Raw genomic sequence first — 25099 nt, forward strand, 5'->3', positions numbered from 1 at the left:
TGCTTATTTAATTTAAAAGTATGCATTCTCTCAATTTAATAAATTGTTTATTTAATTTAAAAGTATGCATTCTCTCAATTTAATAAATTGTTTATTTAATTTAAAAGTATGCATTCTCTCAATTTAATAAATTGTTTATTTAATTTAAAAGTATGCATTCTCATGAATTAATAAATTGCTTATTTAATTTAAAAGTATGCATTCTCATAAATTAATAACTTGTTGTTTTTTTTATTTAAAAATATGCACCTCCTCAATCTAATAAATTGTTTCCTCTGTTTAACTAAAACGTCCTCTCTAAACTGAGGGAACGGATTGTTAAATCGAGGACTCGGTTTTATTAAATTCTGAGAATGGTTTAAGTCTCTAAATATTATTTTTCTACCTGATTTGTAATTTTAAAATGAGACCTTGCGAGGCCGAGTGACCTTTATTTTGAAACCTCGTCTTTCCGCCTCTGTTGCGGTGGTTATAGTTGCTTCCTTCCCTGTTTGTTTTCTGGCCGCTGAGTCAATGTTGTTTCATTCAGGCAGATTAAAAGCGCTACAGTGGGCAGAATGGCCGCTCCGGCTAATGACAGCAGTCTGAGACCTCTCCAAAACGCCATGCGACTCGTAAAGGTGGCCATTCAGTTGGATACGGGTAACAGACATAAGGTAAAACGGCCAGTCTGGCTATCTGTCCGAGACACAGGCTCGGTCAGCCCTGCCTCTCCCCTCACTGTGAGAGGGGTAAACACTGCGGGGCCGGAGCCACAACAAGCGGCCAGCTGCTGAACTGGACAACGCACTGGCCTTTACTGGGCTGCTGATGTTTTCCGGTTGTGATTGTAGCCTGATAACGGACCGTTAATAAGACTTAACCATTGCGATCACAACAGTTCCCTTCTTGAGTACTGTCTGACAGTTTCAGGACTGGGGGGTATTAAACACTGCAGGATTTCACTCTTAGCCTGATCATGTAAGCCTAACGTAGAGGATTGTACAGTAGGATTGTCCCTCAGCTCTGTTTGCAATATATATAGTACATATATAGTACTATATACTATATATTTAAAAGTGTATAGTGATATATATATATACACACTTTATAGTGATATTTATAAAAGTATAGTGATATATACATATATATATATATATATATATATATATATATATATATATATATATATATATATGTGTGTATGTGTATATGTATATATATATATAACTTATGCACAATTACTGTCCATAAGCCAGACTAACATATTACATATCATACTCCCTGGGGCTGCCCATTGTCTTTCTGCAAAAGAACAGCAAGTGGTCTGGCAGATCGCATAGCCTATTCATTGTTAAAACAATTTAATAAAATAATCTTCTTCTTCTTCTTCTTCTTCTTCTTGTAGGACGCTTACTGTGAATACCTGAGAAGTGTGAACTACATATCGCATGCCCTACTTCAGGATGCAGCCTGCAAAGGTAAGAAATCAAGTTAGACTAAGACTGGGCAATGAAAAATGCAGTGAAGTTTAGTTGGACATCCACATTTCCCATCCACGTCACCTGCTAGCCAGTTCTGTGCTCTGCTCAGTTCTGTACGTTCATTAAGAAGCTTGTTAAAAACAGGAGTGACACTGTGTGGCTGGAATTCTGAGGATTTGTACTTTAGGCCTTGTAGTGGAGGGTAGCTCAAAGCAAGCTGGAGAAAATCTATAAGAAGCTTTGAGTTCGATCGCTGTCTGTGTTTTACTGCCAGTGTCCTTTGCCTCAGTTTTTGAGAACCAAAGTGAAGTTGATGATCAAGCACACACATAGGCTGTCATTAGGGTTTGAGATGGGCTTCCATTGCATTATGCACTATGTCCTAATATTTGTGGACACCCCTTCTAAAGATTGCATTCAGCTACTGACAAAGCTGTGGAAATGTACACAGACACACACAGCTTGTCTAGTCCCGGTGGAGAGGTACAGTCAGTAGAATAGAATAGGACTCTCTAGAGCAGATTATCATGGACGTATAGGCACCATGTCTAATTCCAGGTGTGGGTTAGAGGGGTATAAAGCCACCCAGCATTGAGCAGTAGAACACTGTGTATTCGCTGAACTGATGGTTGGTGATCCATCAGATACTGAGTTGGGAACATCCTGACCTCACTAATGCTTTTGCCACTGAATGCTATGCAATCAAATCCTTACAGCAATGCTCCAAAATCTAGTAATCTGTAGAAAGCCTTCTTCCTTGGGCCGTAGAGACAGTTACTCCAACAGAAGCAGGATCAACATTTTTAATACCCTTGATTTTATAAGAAACAGTGATTGTCCAAGTGTCCCAATACTTTTGTCTTTAAAGAGTATGTATATCACCTTTTCGAAACTTGGCACAGACCCCCTTAATTGTTGGTGCTTTTGAATGTAATATGATTCATTGATTTATTTACTTTGCATGTCTTATTCGATTTCCTAATTCTGTCATCCTTTCCTCTATACTCTGTCTTTGGGCAGCTGAAGGAGAGATGGAGGCAGTGGAAGTGGAGAAGATGGTGAAGTTAGCCGAGCAGTGTTTAGAAAGAGTGAAGTCCTGCATAGGCAAAAGGAATGACACACCTGGTCCTAACCCCTGTACCTCAGCAGTTCTTTCATCCTCACTCACCCAGACCTACACTGATGTTCCTCATGTTGTAGCCAGTTCTACACCGTCAGGTGAGCCTTTATTACCGCACTATAGAGACTGTGGAACACTGCGTAACAGAAATAAAATTGATCTTCTGCCCCATTTGTAGCGATGTCAAATGAAACAGCGATGGAGTCAGGATCCTTTGCCCAGCTCTCTAGGCATCGCAGAGTGCTCTCAGAAGGTGAAGGAACGGGATGTCCATTCTTGCCCCCTGAGGTCTTCCAGAAGCTACAAATTGTGGAGTCACAAGACAGCAAAAGGTGAGTCACTCCTTATTTCAAAACAGTTCCACGAAACAGTGTTTGTGGTACAGAGTCCCTTATGTTGGACTGTTGACCACCTACTTTAGTCCATAATTGGTTAACCAACTTCTAGGGTCCCTACAGTGACGCACAATAGCGTACAAGGATATGCAACATGACATTCTTCAAGTTACTGAGATTTTTTATTGATTCTGTTGACACATATCCACACATTCAAAGTAGTTCCAAAAATCTTCTCATATCTGTGTTTTGTTCTGGAGAATCTGTAAACAAACCCATTGGATCTGTCAAGAATTATTGATCTTCTGCCTTTAAGTGTAGTGTGTTCATTCTCAGAGACCAAAACAAGGATGGCCTTATTATGCAACCTTTAGATAAAGGTCAGTCATGTAGAGCAGACATCTTCGCTTCATAATGTCTGGAACCTTCTACAGCCAAACCTTCCCAACGTCAATCCTGGGAACCCCATGATCTGCACATTGTTGTGTTTTCCCAACTCTTAACACACCTGACCTGCCTTGTAATCATAATGGTTGAGCTAGATTTTACATTACATTTCTGGCATTTAGCAGACGCTCTTATCCAGAGCGACTTACAAAGTGCTTTGCTGTTTACCCAACAAAAACTGGCTAGTTAGAATAGACCAATAATTCAAAGGATACCTCTAAGCTTTAGACATTACTAAACACAAGACAATAAGGTGACCATAGTACTCTAATCGTCCAAGTATTCTTGGAAGAGGTGGGTCTTCAGTCTGCATGGGGGTAGACTGATGAGGGAAAGCCAACCAAAGTACACTCACTCTGAGCGCTGTCATTTAACTGTATTAACTAATGAAAAGGACACAAAAGATTCTTAGACTTTGGATCATAAATCTGATGTTTGTCCTTGTCCCAAACTTGATGGCCTCAGACTTGCGTTATTTTCAGCAAACCAAACAAGGATATATGAGATTCTTCCAGCTTGTTTACAGATTGTAGCACATGACATTTGGTGACATTCACACAGCTTATTAATTACTGTTGCTTTGGCAGTGTGTTCTCGCAATGCTGAAAAATTCACAAGATTCCACTGAGGACTACTTTTGCTCCAAAATACCTAAGTCCATGAAAAGTAGTCCAGCACATTCAATGCCACCCATACAGCCACAATTATCACTAGGTTTTGCCTAATTTTGTACCTTTTCCAAAGATATTCTACAAGTTTTGCCAAATCACAACAAAATGTTTATGAAGAAGCACTTTTTATTCATGTTTATACTGTCTCTACTATCCAGGGAACACTTATGAGGATTTAATTGCATTCAGCAACAAGGTGAGAGGTCAGGATATTGGATGATCACCACCTCACCTCATTCCCAACTCCCCAACTCATCCCAAAAGAATTGGATAGAGCATATCCCTCTAGCCCACACCTGGCATTAGGCAGCATCGTGCCAATAGGTTCATGTTTATGTGCTCCAGAGAGTCCTGTTCTATTGGTAGTACTTCTCTAAAGGGACTAGACAAGCTGTGTGTGTGTGTGTGTATTTGCACATCTGTGTCAGCAATGGGTGCAACGTAAAGTAGCTGAATGCATTCATTAGGAGGGGTTTCCACTAACATTTGAACATATAGCGCATCTTAATCTCAATGTATCTCAATGTTTTATGTACTTCCGTTACAGAAAATACAATTTAACATCCCAAGAGTCTACAGTCTGCAGAAAATCAGGCCATTAGATTGTCAGGGTCTTTAGTTTTGTTTGTTTATGTGCTTGTATTCCTGCACACTTGTACATGAGGAATGTGGACCATGTACAGATTGGTGTGCTGTCTGCTAACATATTTGCATAAACCTTACATGCAGTGAAGATTAACTCAAATATCTAAGAGTAGTAGAATAGACATGTTCTGGAGCCTTGACTGGAGCATGCCCCTCTTTGTTTGGTGGCTGTTTTTATTTCGTGGTCTGTAACATGAAACAAAGATTTGCTACAGATATTACCTCTGGCCATTGACCCAAGAAATTGATTGGTCATGGCTATCAGGTTTGTGAGGGCTGATATGTGCAGAATACATGGGAACAAAGTTTTGTTCAGTGTTATGTGCTCTGATACGTCTGCAAATGTCATTTGAAGTTGGCCCAGTTTTCCCCCAGATTTGGCACCCCCACTTCCTAGAGTGTACAGCTATGGTCTTCTATAGATGTTCAGGTTCACGAGTAGCTAGGAGTTCCTGAGAATGTAACTGGCTTTTTTCCATTAAAGAGAAGAATGGCAGGGTTCTTGCACAGCAGAAGAGTGTGTGGCATTCTTGAAGGGTTGCTTCACAATGCAATGCTGTGTGCCTGGTATTTGAGTTGTGGGGGGTGCAGCTCTATGCACTCAGAAGACATGCTTTCCTTTGCTCAGCAAACCTATTGGTTCTTTGTTGCAAGACGAAAGGGCCCGCTCTGCTGTGATATGTTATTTTCAGTCACTATACGCTGTACTACAATGCAAGATCTTACAACCTAAGATGATTATGTGTTACAGGGAGTTAACACCTATTGAGGAGGCTTCACGTCTGAACCAGAAACTAAAGGCAAACTATGAGGCACGTCTGGCAAGGCTGGCCCCCAGTCAGGCTATACAAAAAACCTCACTAGTAAGTACATCCTCTCAAGTAAAAAGTTTTTCCTTCACTCCACAGTACCTTTTTCATCTCACTCGGATGTCTCCAAATGTGCTGACACTCAGATTAATCCTGTGTGCCACTTAATTATTGTTGTGAACGAACTTGAAACTAATGTGCCCTCACCTTCAATTTCATGTCCTCAAATTGAGCATGTTCAGCAGAATCCAGCTCCCTTTAATCTACCATAATTTGAGTCTTTGCGAGGTTTGTCTTAAGATTTTTACATTCCTTGCTTGCAGGTGTACCACAAGTACCACAGTGAAAGTCTGGTGGACAGAGAGGTAATAGTGTAAACAGTCTACAGGACAGAGACCATCATTTGGCTGATATATATATAGCTGGGCGTCATCATAGGAGACATGTGAAAAACTATTCCTTCATTGAATTCTATGGTTTTACGTATCAGAACATAGTCTGGTCCTTAGCAGGTCCTAAAATAATTCTCAGATGAACACACAACAGATTCCACCATGTCATTATTTATTTAGCATGTCATTATTATTGAAGCCAAAATGGAAAAGCCATGTGTGGAAAAAGTACACCCCATGAACCAATAGCTTGTAGAACCACCTTTAACAGCAAGTAATGGTTTTCTGTATGACTTCATCAGCCTCTCACATCGTTCTGAAGGAATTTTGGCCCACTCTTCTTTACAACCTTGTTTCAGTTCATGGACGTTCGTGGGCATTATGCACCCACGCTTATGCACAGCTCTCTTAAGGTCCTGCCACGGCATTTCAATTGGGTTGGGGTCTGGACTTTGACTGGGCTATTGCCACTCTTTCCTTTTTCTTGAATTTTTCTTTTTGGATCTTCTGATTGTACAGTACTGTTGTAGATTTGATGGTTTGCTTGGGATCATTGTCCTGTTGCATGACCCAATTTTGGCTAAGCTCACATTTGCTTCACATTTGACTGCAAGGTGCCCAGGTCTTGTGGCTACAAGAGGCCAAATCATCACGTGCTTGACCGTTGGTATGAGGTGCTTGTGCTGATATGTTGAGTTGTGTTGTTTTTTTGCCAAATGAGGTGCTGGGCAGCATGGGCAAACATCTCAACTTTGGTCTCATCTGTCTAAAGGACACCGTTCCAGAAGTCCTGTGGTTTGTTTAGATGCAAACTTAAGTTATGCTGCAATGTTCTTTTTAGAAAGATGTGTTTTCTTGGCAGCCCTTCCAAACAAGCCATACTTGTTCAGTACTGTCATGAAGAGTCTGAGATGTAGCTCTTAGGTTATTTGCAATTTCTCTCAGCATTGCATAATCTGAACTTCCACTCCTAAGAGGATTGACACCTCTCTTGAAAGTATTCCACTTGTGAACGATCTTCCTCACTGTAGAATGATGGGCTTCAAATTGTTTGTAAATGGCCATAAAATGCTTCCTAGATTGATGGGCGGCACCAGTTGCTTCTCTAAGATCATTGCTGATGTGTTAACACATCCCCAAATGCTCCAGACCAGCAAACTGCCCTAAACCTCTGCATGTATAGAGGTGGTCACACTTGCTGATGATCAATTAATCAAGAGCATTTGATTAGCAGCACCTACCTACTATCTACCCCCTTAATTCCTTTGAAAGCAGTAAGGGTGTACTTAATTTTTCACACAATGCTTTTGCATTTTGGCCTAGTTTTTGTTAAATAAATAATGATGTGATATGTGTCATGTGGTGGTGTTCATCTGAAATTATATTTACCTAATTTAAAGACTTTTTAAGGACCAGGTGTCTTTTTTTTACAATTCAAAGAGAGTGTATTTTGTTTTTAAGAGAATAATGTATATATGGAGAATAATGATTGACCATGTAACACCACATCTGTATGGATATGGATACTCCACTATTCGTTAGTTAAATAAAGCAACTAATAGTGATGGAACGAGTAGAATCTAAACCAGAAGAGGACATATCCTCAATTTCCTGCAAGATTTCCAAGCCTCTTAAGAAGGATCCCGTGGTCTATGGTACCGAAGGCCGCTCTAAGATCAAATAGCACAAGAATAGTGAGACAGCCAGATCATTGGTGTTGCTGGTTCAGTACTATAATTGGGTCTAAATCCAGACTGAAAAACTTCATGGACACCATTGTTTTGCAGGTGGCTCACAGCTGCTGTTAGACTACTTTCTCTACAATATGCAAATAAGGAGAAATTTGATATTGGCCTGTAATTAACAAGCTCACAAGGATCAAGATTAGTTTGTTGAAATTTGGTTCATTAATTGCTTGTTTAAGTTATTTGGGTAAATATCATAGACTAAGGCAGTAGGATACTTGTGGTCAGCAGTGATTCAGTGTTGTTAGATAGGATTTGTTTAATTAACTGTTGACACCGAATCAAGTAAATATGAAGAAGATTGATATATCAATTAATATGTTAGTCTTTATTATTAATTGGGTTACTCTAAGTACTCTAGCTGCACACCAGAGCTGGTGTGGCATTTATCTATAAATACAGCTGTAGTTGTGGATATCTTTCAATCCTATTTAAAAATAAATAAATATACAAGCTTATTTACAGCCCTGTTATTTTGTGTCGGAATAAAACACTGTTTTCCTCTTACGTTGAGCTCTGATTTTATTGCGTCACATCTCAGTAGCCACCATACCCTAGCCTAGCTTAGCCATGTTTTTATTATTATTATTATTATTATTATTCCTGAGTCTTACTGATATTGTTGCTAGCTTAATGCATACTGTGCAGACTGGACGGCAAGAGGTACCAGAGAGGACTCTGGTACCTCTTGCCGTCCAGTCTGCACAGTATGCATTAAGCTAGCTTTTATCCAATCAGCCAGGTTAGCTTTTAGCCCAGCACCTGTCCTCCTGCTTTTTCCAGTCACTTCTTTCCCCCTGTGCTGATTCCATGCACCACTCCATACTCTGCCAGCATACTCTGGTCAGCTCTCCTCTCCTCTCCAGTCCTCCTAGTGTTGGCCTTTAACCTTTTTAACTCTACTCCATATTCTCTCAGCGTATTCATTGCGCTTAGCCTCAAAAGACTTTTGTAAGTAGGCCGGGTGTAAATATATTGAGCCTAGACTGTTACGTAACAGCTTTGGGGGTTGGAATAGGCTTGTTTTGCAGCTCTGCTTTGCTTATGCTGGATTCTTTTGACGAGGAGACAACAGTGTATGAGGTTTACGGTACGTCACTTTTTAATTACCTGTCCCATTACGGCCATCCACGATATCGGCCACTTCGGCGTGTTTGGCCTATCTGCTCTAGAAGATTGCAGCGTTGTATGCAATGTTAAAATATTGTTTCTATGTGCGTTTCTGCCAGAATAAAGCTTATAAATGCCTCTCTAAGACGTAAGCTTACATTTTTTAATTTTTCATGGAGAGCGAGCAGAAATGCGCACTACACTGAAGTGACCCATATTGGAGACGGCCATTTTTAGGGGACTAACTGCTACCTTTAATAACAGCATTGTTGGGCCCTTGAGCAAGGCCCTTTACCCTCTCTGCTCCCCGGGCGCTGGAGTTGGCTGCCCACCGCTCTGGGTGTGTGTGTGTACTCACTGCCCCTAACACATGTGTGTGTGTGAGTGTGTGTTCACTACCAGATGGGTTAAATGCGGAGGACACATTTCGCTGTACACTATACAGTGACAAATACGTGCACCTTAACCTTAACCTTAGCATGTCTCCTAAATCTGTTCGAGTAGGTGTATGGTCACTGTATCACAGTACTAGCTAGCCTTTTGTAGGCCCAACATTATCTAAAAGCCTGTTTACATAGCCTGGTGGGAGTTTCTTATCACTTAAGCTTGTTGCCTTGAAATTTGATTAGTGTGTGGCATCTAGGCAGCATAGTTAGGGCCTTAAAGCGATGCCTTTGTAGAGAGCTCAGTGGGTATTGAGACAGAGCCCGTCTCAGGTGACGCCGTTTCCTTCCCATCGATTAGGAGTTGATTTACTCAGAGCTGTGGAGCCGCAGTGAAGCTCAGTGGAGGTGGGGGGAGGCCGGTCACTTCAGGACGGGACGGGACGGGACAGGACAGGGCTGGTCTTTCGAGTGTGGGGTAGTTTTAACGAAACGCTACTGAACTGGGTTCAAAATGGTAAGTTCTGTCGTTCAAGTTATCTTTGTGAAAACGGACGAGACTCGCGGCTCGAGTTCAGCGTGAATGTAGCTAAACCTTTTACCTGAAACACACCTAGTTTCCAAGAGTGCTCCGGAGACGCAGCGAGGCTCCCCTGGACCTGCGAGCGTACTGGAAAAAACTTAAAACGTTTCTGAAGGTATTATTTAACATGAATTACAATGTTTCCTGTGTCTGTGCTGGGAGGGGGAATGGGCTGGTTCTTGACTTTGCTTTTGTTGTGTGAGTTTATTGTAACTAGTTACTTTGAGTTTACGCGTAAGCATGGCTGTCCTGTCTTCCCTTTACGCGTCGAGTGCGTAAAATGAGCGCATCCGGTGGTGGTGGTGGGGTTGTTGATGGAGTTCATGCTGGTGATTGTGGGTCAACGAGAGCCGAGAAAACATTCCTGTAGCTATATCTCATATCTCATATCTCATAAAATCCAGCTTCTGCTGGCAGCTGGCTTCAGATGTTCTAAGCTGGTCGTGGTGGTTGAGAAGATGGCCATCCATACAAAACCACAAGCACCTTAAGCTCTTCACCTTGAGCTTGATGATCAGTTTGGTCAAGCTGAACATAGCTACTGGTCAGCCAGTGTGTTTTTGCTGGTAGCTAGCTATCATCAACATGAGGACCTAATCCCGGGCAAGGAGGTTGCCCAGATTGCCCTCCAAAAGTCATGTTTCCCAGTCTCTCAGATGATCAGTTAGGCCTAATGATACGTGTTATAATCTTGCATTTATAAGCATCTGAATGATTATGGAACCTGACATGACCAGTATGAATATTGAACAATGGCTGTTGCCCAGAGGTTGCCCAGATTGCCCTCCAAAAGTCATGTTTCCCAGTCTCTCAGATGATCAGTTAGGCCTAATAATACGTGTTATAATCTTGCATTGATGATCTGAATGATTATGGAACCTGACATGACCAGTATGAATATTGAACAATGGCTGTTTTCTATTAAAAGTCTTGCCCAGGACTGTGAAATTTGAGATTTCCAGAAGGAAAGCTTAACGTTTACTTGGTTAACAAACGTCTGGCGTAATTACTCACCTCAGCTTCGGCTAAAAAAATAAGCTGCTTTAGTAGAGAAAGCAAATACCCAGGTCGTAAAAGCAGGGACTCGTTCAACCTCTGAAGCACAAAGCAGTGATGTGGAAGCCCGAATATAGGAGCTCTAATAACATATTAACCAAAATAAGACTCTTTCTATCAAATATATTGCCTAAAGCGAAAAGCCCGTATCGCACTACCCCAGTGCTTACTCCTCTATATCGCTCTGTAATGTGGGCAGCTTCCAGTGTTTGAAAGCATCTGTGGCAGAAGTAGATGCCGATAATACAGGCGGTTTGGAAGGTTGAATGAGTCCCTGCGTCTGCGATCTGGGTATTTGCTTTCTCTAATAAAGTAGCTTATTTTTATCCGAAGCTGATGGGGTGTGAGTAATTAAGCCAGTAGTTGAATTTACTGTGTGGGTGTTGGAACACATTAAGAAAAAGGTGTTTGTCTCAGTTCTGATGTCTCCTATCATTTTTAGGCCCCTTTTCAGGTGATGTTTGATGTGTGTTGCTTTTAAGCTGCGCATGTCTAATTTATCTTTTCCACACTATTCAGACCCTCTCTCTGCAGAGACAGATGATGGAGAACCTCATCATAGCCAGAGCCAGACAAGATGCTGTATCCTTTAAGATTATTATTTGTGTGTGTGTGTGTGTGTGTGTGTGTGTGTGTGTGTGTTTTGTAACCTTTCCCAATTAATGAGCGTGCAAATAAACTCAAACTCAAGCTACAAACTTTGAGTAAAGGCAAAAATGTAATTTAATTAATTTCATTTTTATTTTGGTGTCTCCAACAAATCTTGTCTTTTTTCTGCAGAAGTAAAGTGGTTAAGACAGATATTCTAATGATCATGATCTACATTATGTACATGGATATACATTCATATTTTCATAAACTGGTTACTGAACTTCTGAAGTCTGTGACGGCTCTTGACGGTGACCCCCCTCACCCCCCTCCAACGTCATGACCCCAACAAGTACAGAACTCTGTTGGGGCATCAGTTGAAAGAGCTTAGCCAATTTGGTGAGAAATTGGTCTTTGAACTAGTTTGTTATGAAGGAGATTGTCGTTCAGGCTTCGTCATTGATCCATATGTACAGCTTTAGAGACTTGGCTACAGTCTCAGTGTATATAAATAAGGGGAGCCTATTGGTTTCATTGTTGCTGTTCCTGTTTTTTTTTTAAACACAAACTCACTGCTGAATAGCCCATTTCTCAACCTAAGTGTCCTCCAAGTGCTCTCTGACTTGGTTTTATTAACCGATTAAAATATTGACCAAAGTTGATGACAAGGTACTTTTATCTGAAACGTGTGCCTGCCATTGGACATTTTCCTAAATGCTGGTAGCTCCAGAGAAAGATGGAGGAGAGACGACTTCGACTGCAGGAGCAAGCGAACAGGTGAGGGAATTCTGGCAGTAAGTTGGTGGGAATTTCAGTTGTCTGAAGGTTGTATAATAGTAATCTGCAATACTGACGTCACCACTGATTGCAATTGGAGTGTGTAATATTTCACTTCAGGTGAAAAAGGACTCTAAGCAAATACAACTTTAAATTATTAATTATTAAGAATATTCAGACATTAGAATTAGAATATAAAAAATAATCAAATAAAATATAGCGATCTAAAATAACTGCTGTTTTTAAAGAACATACTGACTCATTCAGGTTAATTGGCTCTTCTTGTTAAGTAAACACAACAGACAATATTGAGGTCATTAAACATGAGTGAGGCCATGTAAATACATTGAAAGATAAGTCTATAATGTAGTAATCATGACCGGCCATGTGTCGTCAGTATGATTGGTTATTTTTCCAATGCATTACACAATAAGGTGCAATATGACAATTAATATAGTGTGTTGTCTGTGTCCATAGAGTGGTCTGGACCAGCACTAGGACCAGCACTATGACCAACAACTTGGACAAGCTCACTTATGATTTGTATGGTTTTATTTACAGGAGGTTTTCATCTTCTGGAACGATGACCCCTGAGGAACAAGAGCAACGGATTCTGTATGCAAATATTCTGGAATATGAACAAGATCATGTGAGTGTGTGTGGTCATGTTATGATTCTGTATTTTGTGTGTATCCCTATTTGCCTAATGTGTTTGATGCCATTGAATGATGGTACTGAAGTGTACTGATATTAAATTCAAAGGATTGGCCTAAAATTTGGAAAGCTAACCTGAAAAAGAACCCACACGATGCAACTTTGGTCTCGGGCCTGGTCACCTATCTTCTGAGGTATGAGAAACTTTAAGGAATATTCCTTATATTTTGAATAGTAGAAGAAAACAGGGGTCCAGTAAATATTTTGTAATCTTAGCACTTATCTTGTTTTCCTTTAATAATCTCCTGTAATAATAAAAAAAAATCTGACTCGTATGATCCATCATGTCATGCTGCAGTTCAGTCTAGTCACGGTGTTTCTTTCTCCAGCTGTCCTGATCACCCAGTCATGAAGCTATTGAAGAAGCTTCAGTATCAAGTGTATAACAGGCTGTATCCCATTGTCAGCCAGTGTGCACCCCCCAGCCCAGTGCCTGGTCATACTGTGTCCTTAAAACCCTCTCGCAGTGCCCAAAGCCTGCTTTTCACCGACAGCCCCAGGGATCGGCTCAAATCTGGCCTGGTCCACAGCGTGTCAGACGCGTCCATCTCCCTCTCACTGCTTCACGACCTCAATGCCGATGACACAGAACCGGAGTTGGAATCTGAGGAGCCCCCAACTCCAGCCCCTCCAGACCGAGAGAACTCCTTTGAGGATCTGGAGCAGTTTCTGACTCAGCTCGACTGGACTCCCGGACACAGTGCTGATGAGTCCGTCTCAGATGTGACCTGTGACTCAACCCATGGGGACTTCGACTCTCATATTCAGGACCTTGAGGAGCGAGCTCTGAAGGAACACCTTAAAGCCATAGTCAAAGACATCCATAATGCTATAGGTAAGTAAGGACTCCATTCAGGTGAATGCTATGGTATTGATCTGCATGGTACACAGTACAGTTTGTGTGCCCTCAATACTCTATTTCATAACATCCAAAATAAAAATCTAAATCATCAGTGTGGCCGGTGAAAAAGTTTGGACTCCCAAACTGTTGCAAAGGCTCAGCTTTGTTTTTGGCAAGCTCTCAGACCTTAATTAGCAAATCAGGCCTAGGACATGCTGCCAATTGTAATTAGGACCTTTCAGCTGAATCAATTTCCCAAGCTTTATAAATTTACTTACCCTACAATGGTTGTGCTAACACTCAGCAGCCATGGGTGCCTGTATGCGACTGTCTAAAGATCTGAAAATGAGAGTAGTCAATGCCCACAAGGCTGAGGAAGGCTATAAAATGGCAAGAATGTTTAAGTTTGAGGTTTCTACAGTGTGCAAATGTTAAGAAGTTGAGGTCCACATGAGCTCTAAAAGATAAATACAAATACAAGAGAATAGCCTGTATAATGAAAAGGCAGGCAAATTGTAGCCCCTATAAAACAGCTAAGACCCAGCAGGAAGCTTTAGCCGAATCAGGATTGGAGGTACACTGTTCCACTGTGTCATCATCTTCATAGAAGTTATGAAAAGACAATCATGCCTGCGACAGCTCAACATATGAATTATGCTACAGAACATCTAGAAAACGTAAAGCTGCTGTGGACCGATGAAGTGAAAATAGAGATTTGGCGACTGTCAGTAAAGTTATGTATGGAAGGAAACCTTTCATTGAAAGAACATGTTGTCAACTGTGCGTATATCATGCTTTGAGGATGGCAATTCCTGGATTCAAATGTCAAACCCTTTAGTAGTATAACAATACATGTAACACAGTACCTCAAAATCCACCATGGACTAACTGAAAAGACACTGTATGAAGCTTTTGGAATGCCTCTCAACATGTATAGATCGACTTTTAAACAAACTGTGCATTAAGGAATACTCCAAAATACCTCAAAACTGGAGGTGTTCTGCAAAAATTAATAATGGGGGTAAAATTGCAAGAACCGAAAGACATTCTGCACACAGAACAAAATCACAGGTGTTATGAAGTACTCACTTAACTTCACAGGCACATTGATTTTATTTTTAATGATATGAAAGGGTTATTGTGCATCAGGAATTGCCAAAAATATGGTTTATTTGAGTCGCTTAATTACATAACTAAAGTGTATGTGTGTAAATGTATATACATGTATAAACCTGTTATGCAGTTTTAACTTAACATTGTGATCGCTTGCTCTTTTAAGCTCTCCACAGTTTTAATATCATCATTCAATTTAAAGTAATTGCACAACATTAAGTATTCCTCACACTGTGTGTACTTAAAATTTTCATCTGTATTCATTCAAAACTCTTCTTGTAAAAAAAAAAAAATGCTGTTGATGTTACTTTTTGTTACTTTTCCTGTGTTTCAGACCGTCTGTTATCTCTGTGCCTGCTCTCCTTTGAATGTCTCAACACCGCAACCTCCAAAGATCATTGTGTGGCTTGCATAGAGGAGGTCTTCTTCGCCCCGCTTTGGGGCCCTCTTCTGGCACTATTTAGGTATTACATTTTCAACAGATTTGAAACTTCAGCACTTTCTGCCAGTATACTGGCTTCTTACAAGTTGGGTGCGCTTCAGAAGCTTGGTGTGAATAACCCTACTCGTGATTCACATCAGACTACCAGATATTCTTTCCATGGTGGTAAATTTAAACTTAACACAGACCATGGGACCAGAGAAAGGTCAGAAAAGTAAAAAAAATAATATAAAATGTTCTTTTAAAAGCTGATTTTGCATCACTGCTAACCATTTAAGACAAGATTGAAGTGAAGTTTTCCTGTTTTCCTGAGTCTAAACACTAGATGGCACCCTTATCCTAGAAGCATGTGCACAATTGAATCAAACCAATATTGGTTTGATTGTACATAATTGAATCAAAAAAATATATATATATCCGACTACACTATATGTCCAATTATTTGTGGACACCCAAATCATACTTTCACCTACTTAACCTACACCTACTGTTGGCACAGATGTACACACACATGCACAGCTTGTCTAGTCCCTGTAGAGAAGTACTGCCAATAGAATAGGACTCTCTGGAGCAGATAACCCCCCCCCAGCATTGAGCTGCGGAGTGGAATTGTGTCCTCTGGAATGATTGTGCTCCATCCAGTTCTTTTGGGAAGAGTTTAGTACGCGCCGAAATCCCAGGTACTCCAACAAAAGCGGGATGAACTTGTATATACTCTTCATTTTGGAAGAAACAATGAAAGAGCAGGTGTCCCAATACTTTTGTCCATATAGTGCTTTGTCCTTAAATATGGTATTGTACATTTAAATATGGTTTTTATTCCATATGTATAAAACCCTTTACCCCTGTCTGTCTCTACTCTTCAGGAAGGTGCACAGAGAGCGAGAGCAGGCTTTTGAAAACAGCGTTCAGCTTTACCGTAATGCCTCACCAGGTGATGTTGGTGTAGCAGCCAAACTGTATCCCAAAGACCCAGCTGTCCTCCATGGTTCCTACCCATATGAATCAGCAGTGCAGGAGCTAAAACTGCTGTGTAGAGACTACTGTCCACAGAGGAAGTTAGAGTGCATTGGTGAGATCTGCTAGCATTTGTGATACAATTGCCATAAGCCACCTAGATTTGGTAGAGGTTTTTTTGAAGGGCTAATTTGGAGATGTTTAATCTAGAGAGATGTTTAGAGAATAATTGCCTCCCATTTCTTCTGTCTTTGTTACAGTCAGAACCTTGAGACTCATCTGTGCATGTGCAGAGCACTACCGTCTCCTTCAAGAACATGATCAGTCACCCAAAACGGCAGCCATGTAAGTCTCCTGAAGTACACTGGCTTACTAAAATCTGCTCATTACTTTCTTTGTCTTTGAATTGCATAAAAAAGCACATGGATGTGAGTAACTTGGTGTGGAAGTTTGAGATTAAGGGTGACCTCCTGCATGCCCCCCTGGCCCTCTGTCAGACCTCATCAGGCCTCATGAAGGCCAAAGCTCAGCAGGGAGCCCGTCTTGGCCCTCAGACCCCAGCGGGACGCTTTAAGCTGGCTAGCCCACTAAGTGGGTCGCCCTGTCTGGAATACACTAGGGCCTTGATATGGCGCCAGGCGAAAGTGAGCCAGTGCTGCAAGAGTGGTCTGAGAATTAGCCTATCAGCTGGCAGAGAAAGCGGGGAGAATCGAATGCTTGTGATTTACTCACTTGTGTAATTTACTAACTTTTAGTCGGATATTGCTCTTAGTTCCCAAGCTTAAATGACGAATGTGCTCAGTGGTGGGCTTTTGGGCCTCGTTGTACCTTTTTATTTGACACAGGCTTAGTTTGAACACACACTATCACCATGTTTACGGTCGTGTCTGCTTTCAGGCCTGTCTGAAAATTACTGGAAGAAAGTGTTGTACTGTGGTGGTTGTGGTTAGCTGTTGCTGTTCCTGTTGCTATTGGTATTGTTGCCTAGTATTACATCTGCTGATGCTTCCAGGAATATCACTGATGTGTACGAGAGTTTCAGCAGATGTGCTCACAGACGTACTGCTATTACCGCTACAAAAAAAAAAAAAAGTAACAAAATTCGTTCCAGTAACTTTAAGACTGCCTTAAAATCTGAAGTGGAAGCCGGAGCGAACACTGTGATGGCGTGTGAAGTTAAATATTCACTGAATAAATTCTAAGTTCAGTAAAAGCTGTGGTTGTACTCTGTCATCTTTCATTTGGCCACAAAAGTGTAAATGGCAACAAAGCACAGAGTAAAATACTAGTAGCTGGGAGCTCAAGCTGTTTCTTGAGATCCGAAGCTGAGGATATGCTAAAATGTGCACCCTTCTATAGGTTACCTTCTGTAGGTATGGCAGCCCACAGCAAAAATGCAGTTTCTACAGCAGTCTCATCTGTGCTCGGTACAGTAAATATGGTACTAATGTCAGATATCAGATCACCTTACATGCTTAAGGAGCCTGTATCTGCACCAGAGAGTTCTGTTCTTTTGGCAGGACTTTCTTTATAGGGACTAGACGAGCTGTGTGCACAAATCTAACTTAAAATGGCTAAATGCATTCTTTAGAAGGGGTGTCCACAAACATTTGGACATGCTCTATGTTCACATGTGGTAATCTTAGTGCCTTGGAATGGTTTGAATGTAATAAATCATTAAATTGTTACCTGCTGTAATGCAGTTAACATGCACCCCACACTGGCCTTTTCTGACAGAATGGCTGTTTACAGTATGTAAGCCCCCTTTGTTTGTCTGCCTGAACATCGCGCTGTGCGAGATGTTAGCAGAGATGGATCTGTCTGCTAAATCTAATCTAGATTGTAAAGTCTGCTCTGCTGCCGCAGTGGGGTTTTTATGTTTACCTCAAGGACAGCTCTAACAGCTGTAATGAGGAGAGTAAAAGTGTGAGCTCACGCGAGCTTCCTGTTAATTGAAAAACCACTTTGGCGAAGGAAGTTTGTAAACCACTACCATTACCGCCCTAAACACTGGGAGCCCTCAGACTGCACTCCTCTCCTTCAGTCCCATCTCTCTTTCTTTGTCTCTTATTTTGACCCTTAAGGGGCATTAAGGTTATGTCTGTGTGCGTGTGTCTGCTCAGATCACCGCTTGTGGTACAGTGTGACACTGGTGACGCACGTCCTTGGCGGCGTGGAGCTCCATGGTCACAGCTGAAGCGCCAGTGGTGTATTTCGGAGAGCTCCAGAACCTAGCGGCCACTGGCAGCTCTTATGCAACAAATCCAAGCTTAAGAAATGTTCAGATTTTCTTTTGTGGAAATCAGTCTTTCATTTAGAACTAAAACAGAAAATTCTGGGTCATATATTTGTTATTCCCGGAGCTGCGTGTGGCTACGGCCCATAATGAGCATGGTTTGGATTGAATGAAAACACTGAATCTGAGCCTTTTCCTGCTTGGTTCTTGAAACTTGGCTTGTAAAAATAAATGTAATTGTGAAGTGGCATTAGATATCAAGGCGGTCTGTTGGCCTTTTCCTGGGCAGTTGATCTAGAGATTGATTTGCAGTTCAGTTGTTTTACATTTAGTTTGTGTTGGACTGTGAGGGGAGTTTGATTTCGCTCATGCATGCTTACACATGAACAATTCAGCAACTCTAATCCTTTCTTTTACCCGTACTGTTCTATTGTCCATTTGCTTTTTTGTTTGTCCATTATGTGCACTTACACACACACACACACACACACACACACTTTCACAACTGTTTCCCCTGGAAAAGCAGTTATTTCCACTTTCTTTTATTATTTTGCCATTTTATTATTCTCTCCATCTTTATTCTCTCCATTCTCTTCATTTGGTCCTCAAAGCCAAGTGGGGGGGCTCACTTGACCTCATCTCATTGCTCTTGATCTGAGCTGACATTCTGTTTGGGGGGGGGGGGGTTTACCTTTTTTTTTTCTTTTCTTTTCTTTTCTTTTCTTTCCCCTGTCTCTCCTCTCCTTTCTTTCCTCTTCATCAAAACACCACCACCCACCCCATCTTTGATATCTTACAGACCTTGTTCCATATTTGTCAATAAATTGGGCCAAGTATTAGCAGACTATACAGTATTACCAATCACGTTTATGTGCTATCTCATCCTGCATTTCAAAACCAGTAACAAATCAGGTTAGCCTTTCTTGGGGACCCTGTAAGCAAACTATGCTCACACTGCCTTTTTAAATATGACCTATCAGTAACACACTTACAGTTCATGCTCCTAAACTGACTTGCATGTGTAGAAGAGCAGTGCTTCACATAACGTTTCGGTTTAATCTTCTCCAGCATCGACGGAGCAATCACCTGTCCTCTGACTGCTATAAAAAGTTTGTTTTATTTAAACTCCACTTTTAAGCTTTTTGCATTCGGCCACAGGATATACGCCTTCTAATTTTATCTGAACAGAGACTGTCGAGTTGCATTGACGTAAAAAACACATGAAATCTGATCTGGCTGTTCAGACTGATTCCTGTTGCCATATCAGATATGTATCGGATTTCGGTACCGCACATGAAAGTGGCCCTAATCGTAACTGAAAAAATTCAGTGATTTTTGGAGGGGGTTTTTGGAGCATTGCTGTGTGGATTTGATTGCATTCAGTGACAAGAGAATTAGTGAGGTCAGATGTTGGATGATCAACACCCCACCTTATTCCTAACTCCCCAACTCCTCCCAGAAATATTGGATGGAGCACCATCCATCATTCCAGCATTCCACCTACCATTAGGCATTGTGACAATAGGTTCATGTTTATCTGCTTCAGAGAGTCCTATTCTATTGGCAGTACATCTCTACCGGGCCTAGACAAGCTGTGTGTTGGTGTGAATTTGCACATCTTTGTCAGCAATTAGTGCAACTTAAAGTAGCTGAATGCATTCAGTGGTCACAAAACAACTGGACATAGAGTGTAGCAGGTAGTATAAATGTATGTACTTGCACAGCAGTGAAAATTCTTCTGCCCTGTTCAGAAGAGGCTACAGATCTACTGTGTAAGTTCTGATCACTTTTAATAAACCTTCTGGCAAGACCAGACAAGCATATGAGTGTCTGCAGGTAGGTTGTATTGTGCTAATGCTGTAAGGTAATAGTTTAATAGGTCCAGAACTGTTGGGCGTTTTGCCACGACTCCACTCTGTAAAGTGTGTTGCTGTGTCCGCCGCTCCCTCACTTCGGTGAAAGATATCCAATGTCCTTTGGGCCAGCAAGAAAGGGGACACCCAGCTGCTTTCTCACGCGAGCAGGCCTCACTCATGTAGCGTGTGAATGCCGGTGCTTTTTGCCAAGATCGGTGTCTCAGGGGGGAATGGTGTTAAGGCTCATGCATGAATGCATCTTCAATAATGCAAATGAATAGTGTTGATCTCTCTGGACATAGAAATGCTGTGGAAATACTCCTCTGAATGCTCTTTCTTCCACCCCCCCCCCCCCCCCCTGGTCTCTTGCAGTGGAGCGGATGACCTCTTGCCCATCCTCTCCTTTGTGGCTCTGCGTAGTGAACAGCCTCAGCTGGTCTCTGAGTGTGCTGCACTAGAAGAGTTCATCCATGAGGGGTGAGTCCCTGACATGCATCACTCTTACACACCTTTCTTCAGCCTGTGTTATGGTGCTCTAACTTTTTACCTTTTACTAATAGGTAGGCTAATTAATAGTGTACATGGCAGTACAGCAGCTGTAAACTCCAGATGGCCCAACCACAACCCTGAATGATTGAACGAAGGGAGGCGGGGGGTGAGGCTCTAGCCACAGGTTAATGAAAACATGGATGCAGCCTGCCATCAGAGCGCTGACATAAATATACAAATAAATAAACATTTCTATAAAAAATTGCAAAAATAAGGGTTCTCAGAGTGGCTCAGTGGTCTAATTCACCATCACTCTAGCCCAGGGGTTGCGAGTTTAAATCCTGAGCCTTGACACTTCCATCAGTAGCCATTTGGGTAGATGGGGCTCTTCCCTCATCACTCCTAAGCAATATTGACTGATAAAATAGCAAAATGGTATTCATGTATTTACTGACTGAAATGATTCCAGTTTAGCATGTTTTACCTGTGATTTGGAATTGTACTGAAATAAGTCATTGGCCACTTACTGTAGTGGGTATTATAAGAGTTCCAAAACCCTGATTATTATACTTATTTCCGCTGCCCTCATACGTCTGTCTTTCACCTCTCCCCTCCTGTCGGCTGCCACAGTGCCGTTGCGTGTCTACTCAGGCCACAGCCTAGAGTTCTGTTTATCTGTGTAAAAGCCACTCTTTTTTACAGGCTGGTTAGTTTGGCAGTGATTGAGGAATGTCGGGATATTCTGGTCAGTTTTTTTCCCCTCCATAAAAATACAAATAAAATCCCTCTAGATGTTTATGTAACTCTGTGGTTTGGAAAAGGTCTGAGGAGGGAGCAGCTGGAACTGCTCATAGCATGCTGCATGCTACAGGACTGTTACACATGCGGCGTCTCCTAATTATTTAAGCTGCAATTACTGGTTTCAAGTTTGTGTGTTCGTTTGAATTAGGCGTGTGATTTAATGGTGCAGTCACGTTCAGGTAAATGGCTTAGTCACTACCCCCCACCCCCCACCAAGCCCCTTCTACTTCACTTATATCTTCTCCAACCTCAAGTGTGCACATTTACAGAGTCTATGCTTTTCCAGTTGTACTTGTAGCTATGTTGTGCTTTTTAGGTAGAGGACCTGCTTTAAGGGCTCTATGCTTGTGTTCACCAGGTATCTGATCGGTGAGGAGGGGTACTGCCTAACCTCAATGCAGAGCGCGCTGACGTATGTGGAGTCCCTACACTTGGGTGGAGGTTTGCAGCAGGCTGCCAAGCTCACCTGAAATCGGTAAGGTCAGTGCCCTTCCTTGTTGGTTGGTCTGCTTATCTCGCCATCAGATACACTTCACAGAGGGTCACAGATATAGTAAATGGTGTGTGTGTGTGTGTGTGTGTGTGTGTGTGTGTGTGTGTGTGTCAGACTCTTGGCTGCTGCCGAGCTCCTAACTCTCCCAGACACCATCATCCCACCTCAGCAAAACTCTCTGTGACACAATTATCTCACTTTATCCAAACATTTAACTTTGCAGTGTGCACTATCTGTGGAGCTGTCATTTGTGCTTCTATGCCCAGTGTTGAGACGCACTCCTCTGTTCCACATTTTGTAGTGTCCTTCAGAGTTCCATTTTAGGGTTTGTGAAACCGTTGCTAATTGTGTTTACAAGAGAGAAGAACCAATGTATGGGCCTTCGCACAGGTTTAATAGGTTATCGATCATTGGTCTTAGGTCTGAGTTTTTGTTTGTTTAAAAAATAAATACATTTTTATTTGTATGATCTGGTCCTTTAAATTATCTTCTAAACAAAAAAAACAAGAACTGCATTTTACTGCATTATTTTACTGCGTTTTTTTTTTTTTTTTTTTTTTTATGAATTATTTTAATTTTTTAGTTGTTTATGCAGCTACTCAAGCATTAGTCATGGTTATTGTTTTTCCTGTCCAAACTTAATACCTTGACATTTTGTAATTGTGCATAACGTTCATGAAATATCTAAATGGGAACCTGGTAAAGAACAACTGGCAGATAATGTCAGACATGAAACAGCAAAATGATAAATATATCGCTGCTACAAAAACCTTGTATCTCATGTGATATTGTCTATAAGATAGATAAATTAATCCGTCTCAACTGCTTGTTTTGACTGGTCTCCCTTGTCTTCTTTTAACAGTGGTAAGGAGATGCGTGTTCTTCAGACGACGTTCTCCTCTACTGGTCTTTCAGCCCAGGGAACTCCTCATCCACCTCAGGACTCTGTAAAAGCCTACACATCCATCTTGCATTCATCAGAGACTGTGGAGGAGGTAGCACAGAGTGACTTGGGAGCTTACTGAGCCCGGAACAGTCATAGCCTGGTAAGCTGGGAGTCCTACTGTGTTGGAGAGCTTGGTCCCAAACCACTGCAAATAAAGGCTGCTCGGGTTAGCGGAGTGGAATGAAATCGATGTTATGAGGGAATTGGTCAGGGCGGTTGTCGCATTTAATGGAGACCCAGAGCGAAATCAAATGGCGTGCCTAATTTTTATTCTCTGTTCACCCTTTTTTTTTTTTTTTTTTTTTTTTTTTTTTCCTCTTTTTTTTTTTATTAAATGCCATTGTTTTACTGTGAGTGAATGGAGGTCTAAAGCACTGCAAACATGCCATCGTGTAATGCAATGGTTTAATTTAGACGTATTCTCAGGTAGGATAACAATAGCATTAGTGTTTTGCAGACTAGTGTGTGAGGAGATTGTGAGCAGAGATGGAAAGAACTTCAGTTTTAATATGGAGATGTTCAGCAAACTTTTATGTACTTATGAGCATGATGACATCTGATATATGTGTATTCCAATGAGGGTTAAAAACAAAACAAAAAAAAAAGAGGGACTTTACCTGGAGGTGTCCGTCCTAAGGACTATGCATTGTAGTTTTGTGTTTCTCTTACTTCGTACTTTTCCATGTACCCGAGCCAGCACGTAAGGAAAAGAGCTTGCTAAATAGCTCAGTAAGGGCTGAATGAGAGTTCAAGAAAAGTCCTAAAACGTGCCTAGTGTGTGGTCTCCAGGACTCATTTCAGGAACTCCTCATAGTTGTTCACAGGATGAAGTAGCCAGGTCTTAAAGGGGCTCGTTTTCAATTCGTCTTCAGTTTTCTCAAGCAAACAGTCTATGAGATGGGTGTATCTGCTGTGAGGTTTGAACTATGAATTGGTGGCTTCCTAGAACAAAGACTGGGTGGTTGGAGCAAGAAAAGTAGTTTCTGGTCTGTCTGATGCTTCATACTTAAGTGAAATTCATTGAGCAATTGTGAAATGTACACTGGACTTGTTGAACACCCTTAAAAATAAATAAATAAATAAATAAATGCATTTCCAATGAATCTTTTAAGTGATGCCATAGAAGAACCACATTTGCTTCCATAAAGAGCCATTCTACTGTGGCATCACTCAAAAAAACATTTAAAGCACCTTCATTTTTAAAGTGTAGATGACCGTGTACCACCCTTAAAACATAAATGTCTTCAAATAAAACTTTAACCAGCACTACTGAGATGTTTAACACATGCATATGCGAACTACATAAAATATTCATCTGATAATCCAGCCAGTAGTCTCTGCTTGTAGGTGCACAGTGTCCTGAATTCTGCAGTTACAGTATTATTAGTAGTTTATTGTATTAATTGTAAACTTTGCACTTCATCTTTTAGTCGCTCTGGTCTTGATGAAAAATATGCCCTTTGTCTTTTTTGCTTTCGGAATTCCTGGGTCCTTTTCCGTTCATCTGAAGCAGTCAAATTAAAACCTGCAGCCACATCCAGCCCTTTAAGGGTTAGATTGCTGGCTTCAGAGCTGATGCGTCTGAAATGGTGCCACCACAGCTGGTCAGTTTACAGAGGTTGGGGTATTTGGTAGTTTTGGCCTGTGTGCCATTTAACGCTGCATTCTGAAAATTTTGGATTTTATGCTTTTTGTTTTTTTATAATATAATGCTATTTGAAGTTTAAGTATGTTTTAGTCTCCAGTTATAAGACACAGATGGGTTGGAAAAAGAATATGGGCAGGAGAAAAGAGTCTCAATGTTGAAGAAATGCTGACATTAGTGTAACACTGGTCTGCCATCAGTCATGAGTGATTTGAGAGAAATATTGTAGAACTGTATGTGTATGTATATATAAAAATATAAATGTGTATCTATTTATGTATCCGCGAATGTGACCGTTGTATTTCGTCCAGACTACTACAGAGGCCGCAGGCTTGAATGTTTGCTTTATTGCTACTGATAACCTTTTAATGTGAGGGTGTACGGAAGGAAGAGTGAGCGCATGTGTTGGATTTTCTAACAATAAAGATGTAAATAACATTTA

General features: G+C 41.2%; 1 protein-coding gene across 3 annotated transcripts; it reads left to right on the plus strand.

Annotated features, from left to right (window-relative positions):
* The first annotated feature begins 480 nt into the window (after positions 1-480).
* On the plus strand, positions 481-25099 carry vps9d1 (VPS9 domain containing 1). 3 transcript variants are annotated; one of them, XM_072695341.1, is made up of 16 exons: positions 481-656; positions 1388-1460; positions 2484-2681; positions 2762-2915; positions 5433-5544; positions 11279-11341; positions 12072-12124; positions 12686-12773; positions 12887-12972; positions 13168-13673; positions 15127-15256; positions 16101-16306; positions 16452-16536; positions 20656-20760; positions 21932-22053; positions 22929-25099. In XM_072695341.1, exons 1-15 carry the CDS (start codon positions 558-560, stop codon positions 22041-22043), a joined length of 2070 nt encoding a protein of 689 aa, XP_072551442.1. In that variant the 5' UTR covers positions 481-557; the 3' UTR covers positions 22044-22053; positions 22929-25099. The 3 variants fall into 3 exon arrangements, with proteins under 3 accessions (XP_072551442.1, XP_072551441.1, XP_072551443.1); XM_072695340.1 differs by having other exon boundaries at positions 21932-22048; XM_072695342.1 differs by having other exon boundaries at positions 13333-13673; positions 21932-22048.

The sequence above is a fragment of the Salminus brasiliensis genome, chromosome 13 (genome assembly GCF_030463535.1).
Source record: "Salminus brasiliensis chromosome 13, fSalBra1.hap2, whole genome shotgun sequence".
NCBI classification, from domain to species: domain Eukaryota; kingdom Metazoa; phylum Chordata; class Actinopteri; order Characiformes; family Bryconidae; genus Salminus; species Salminus brasiliensis.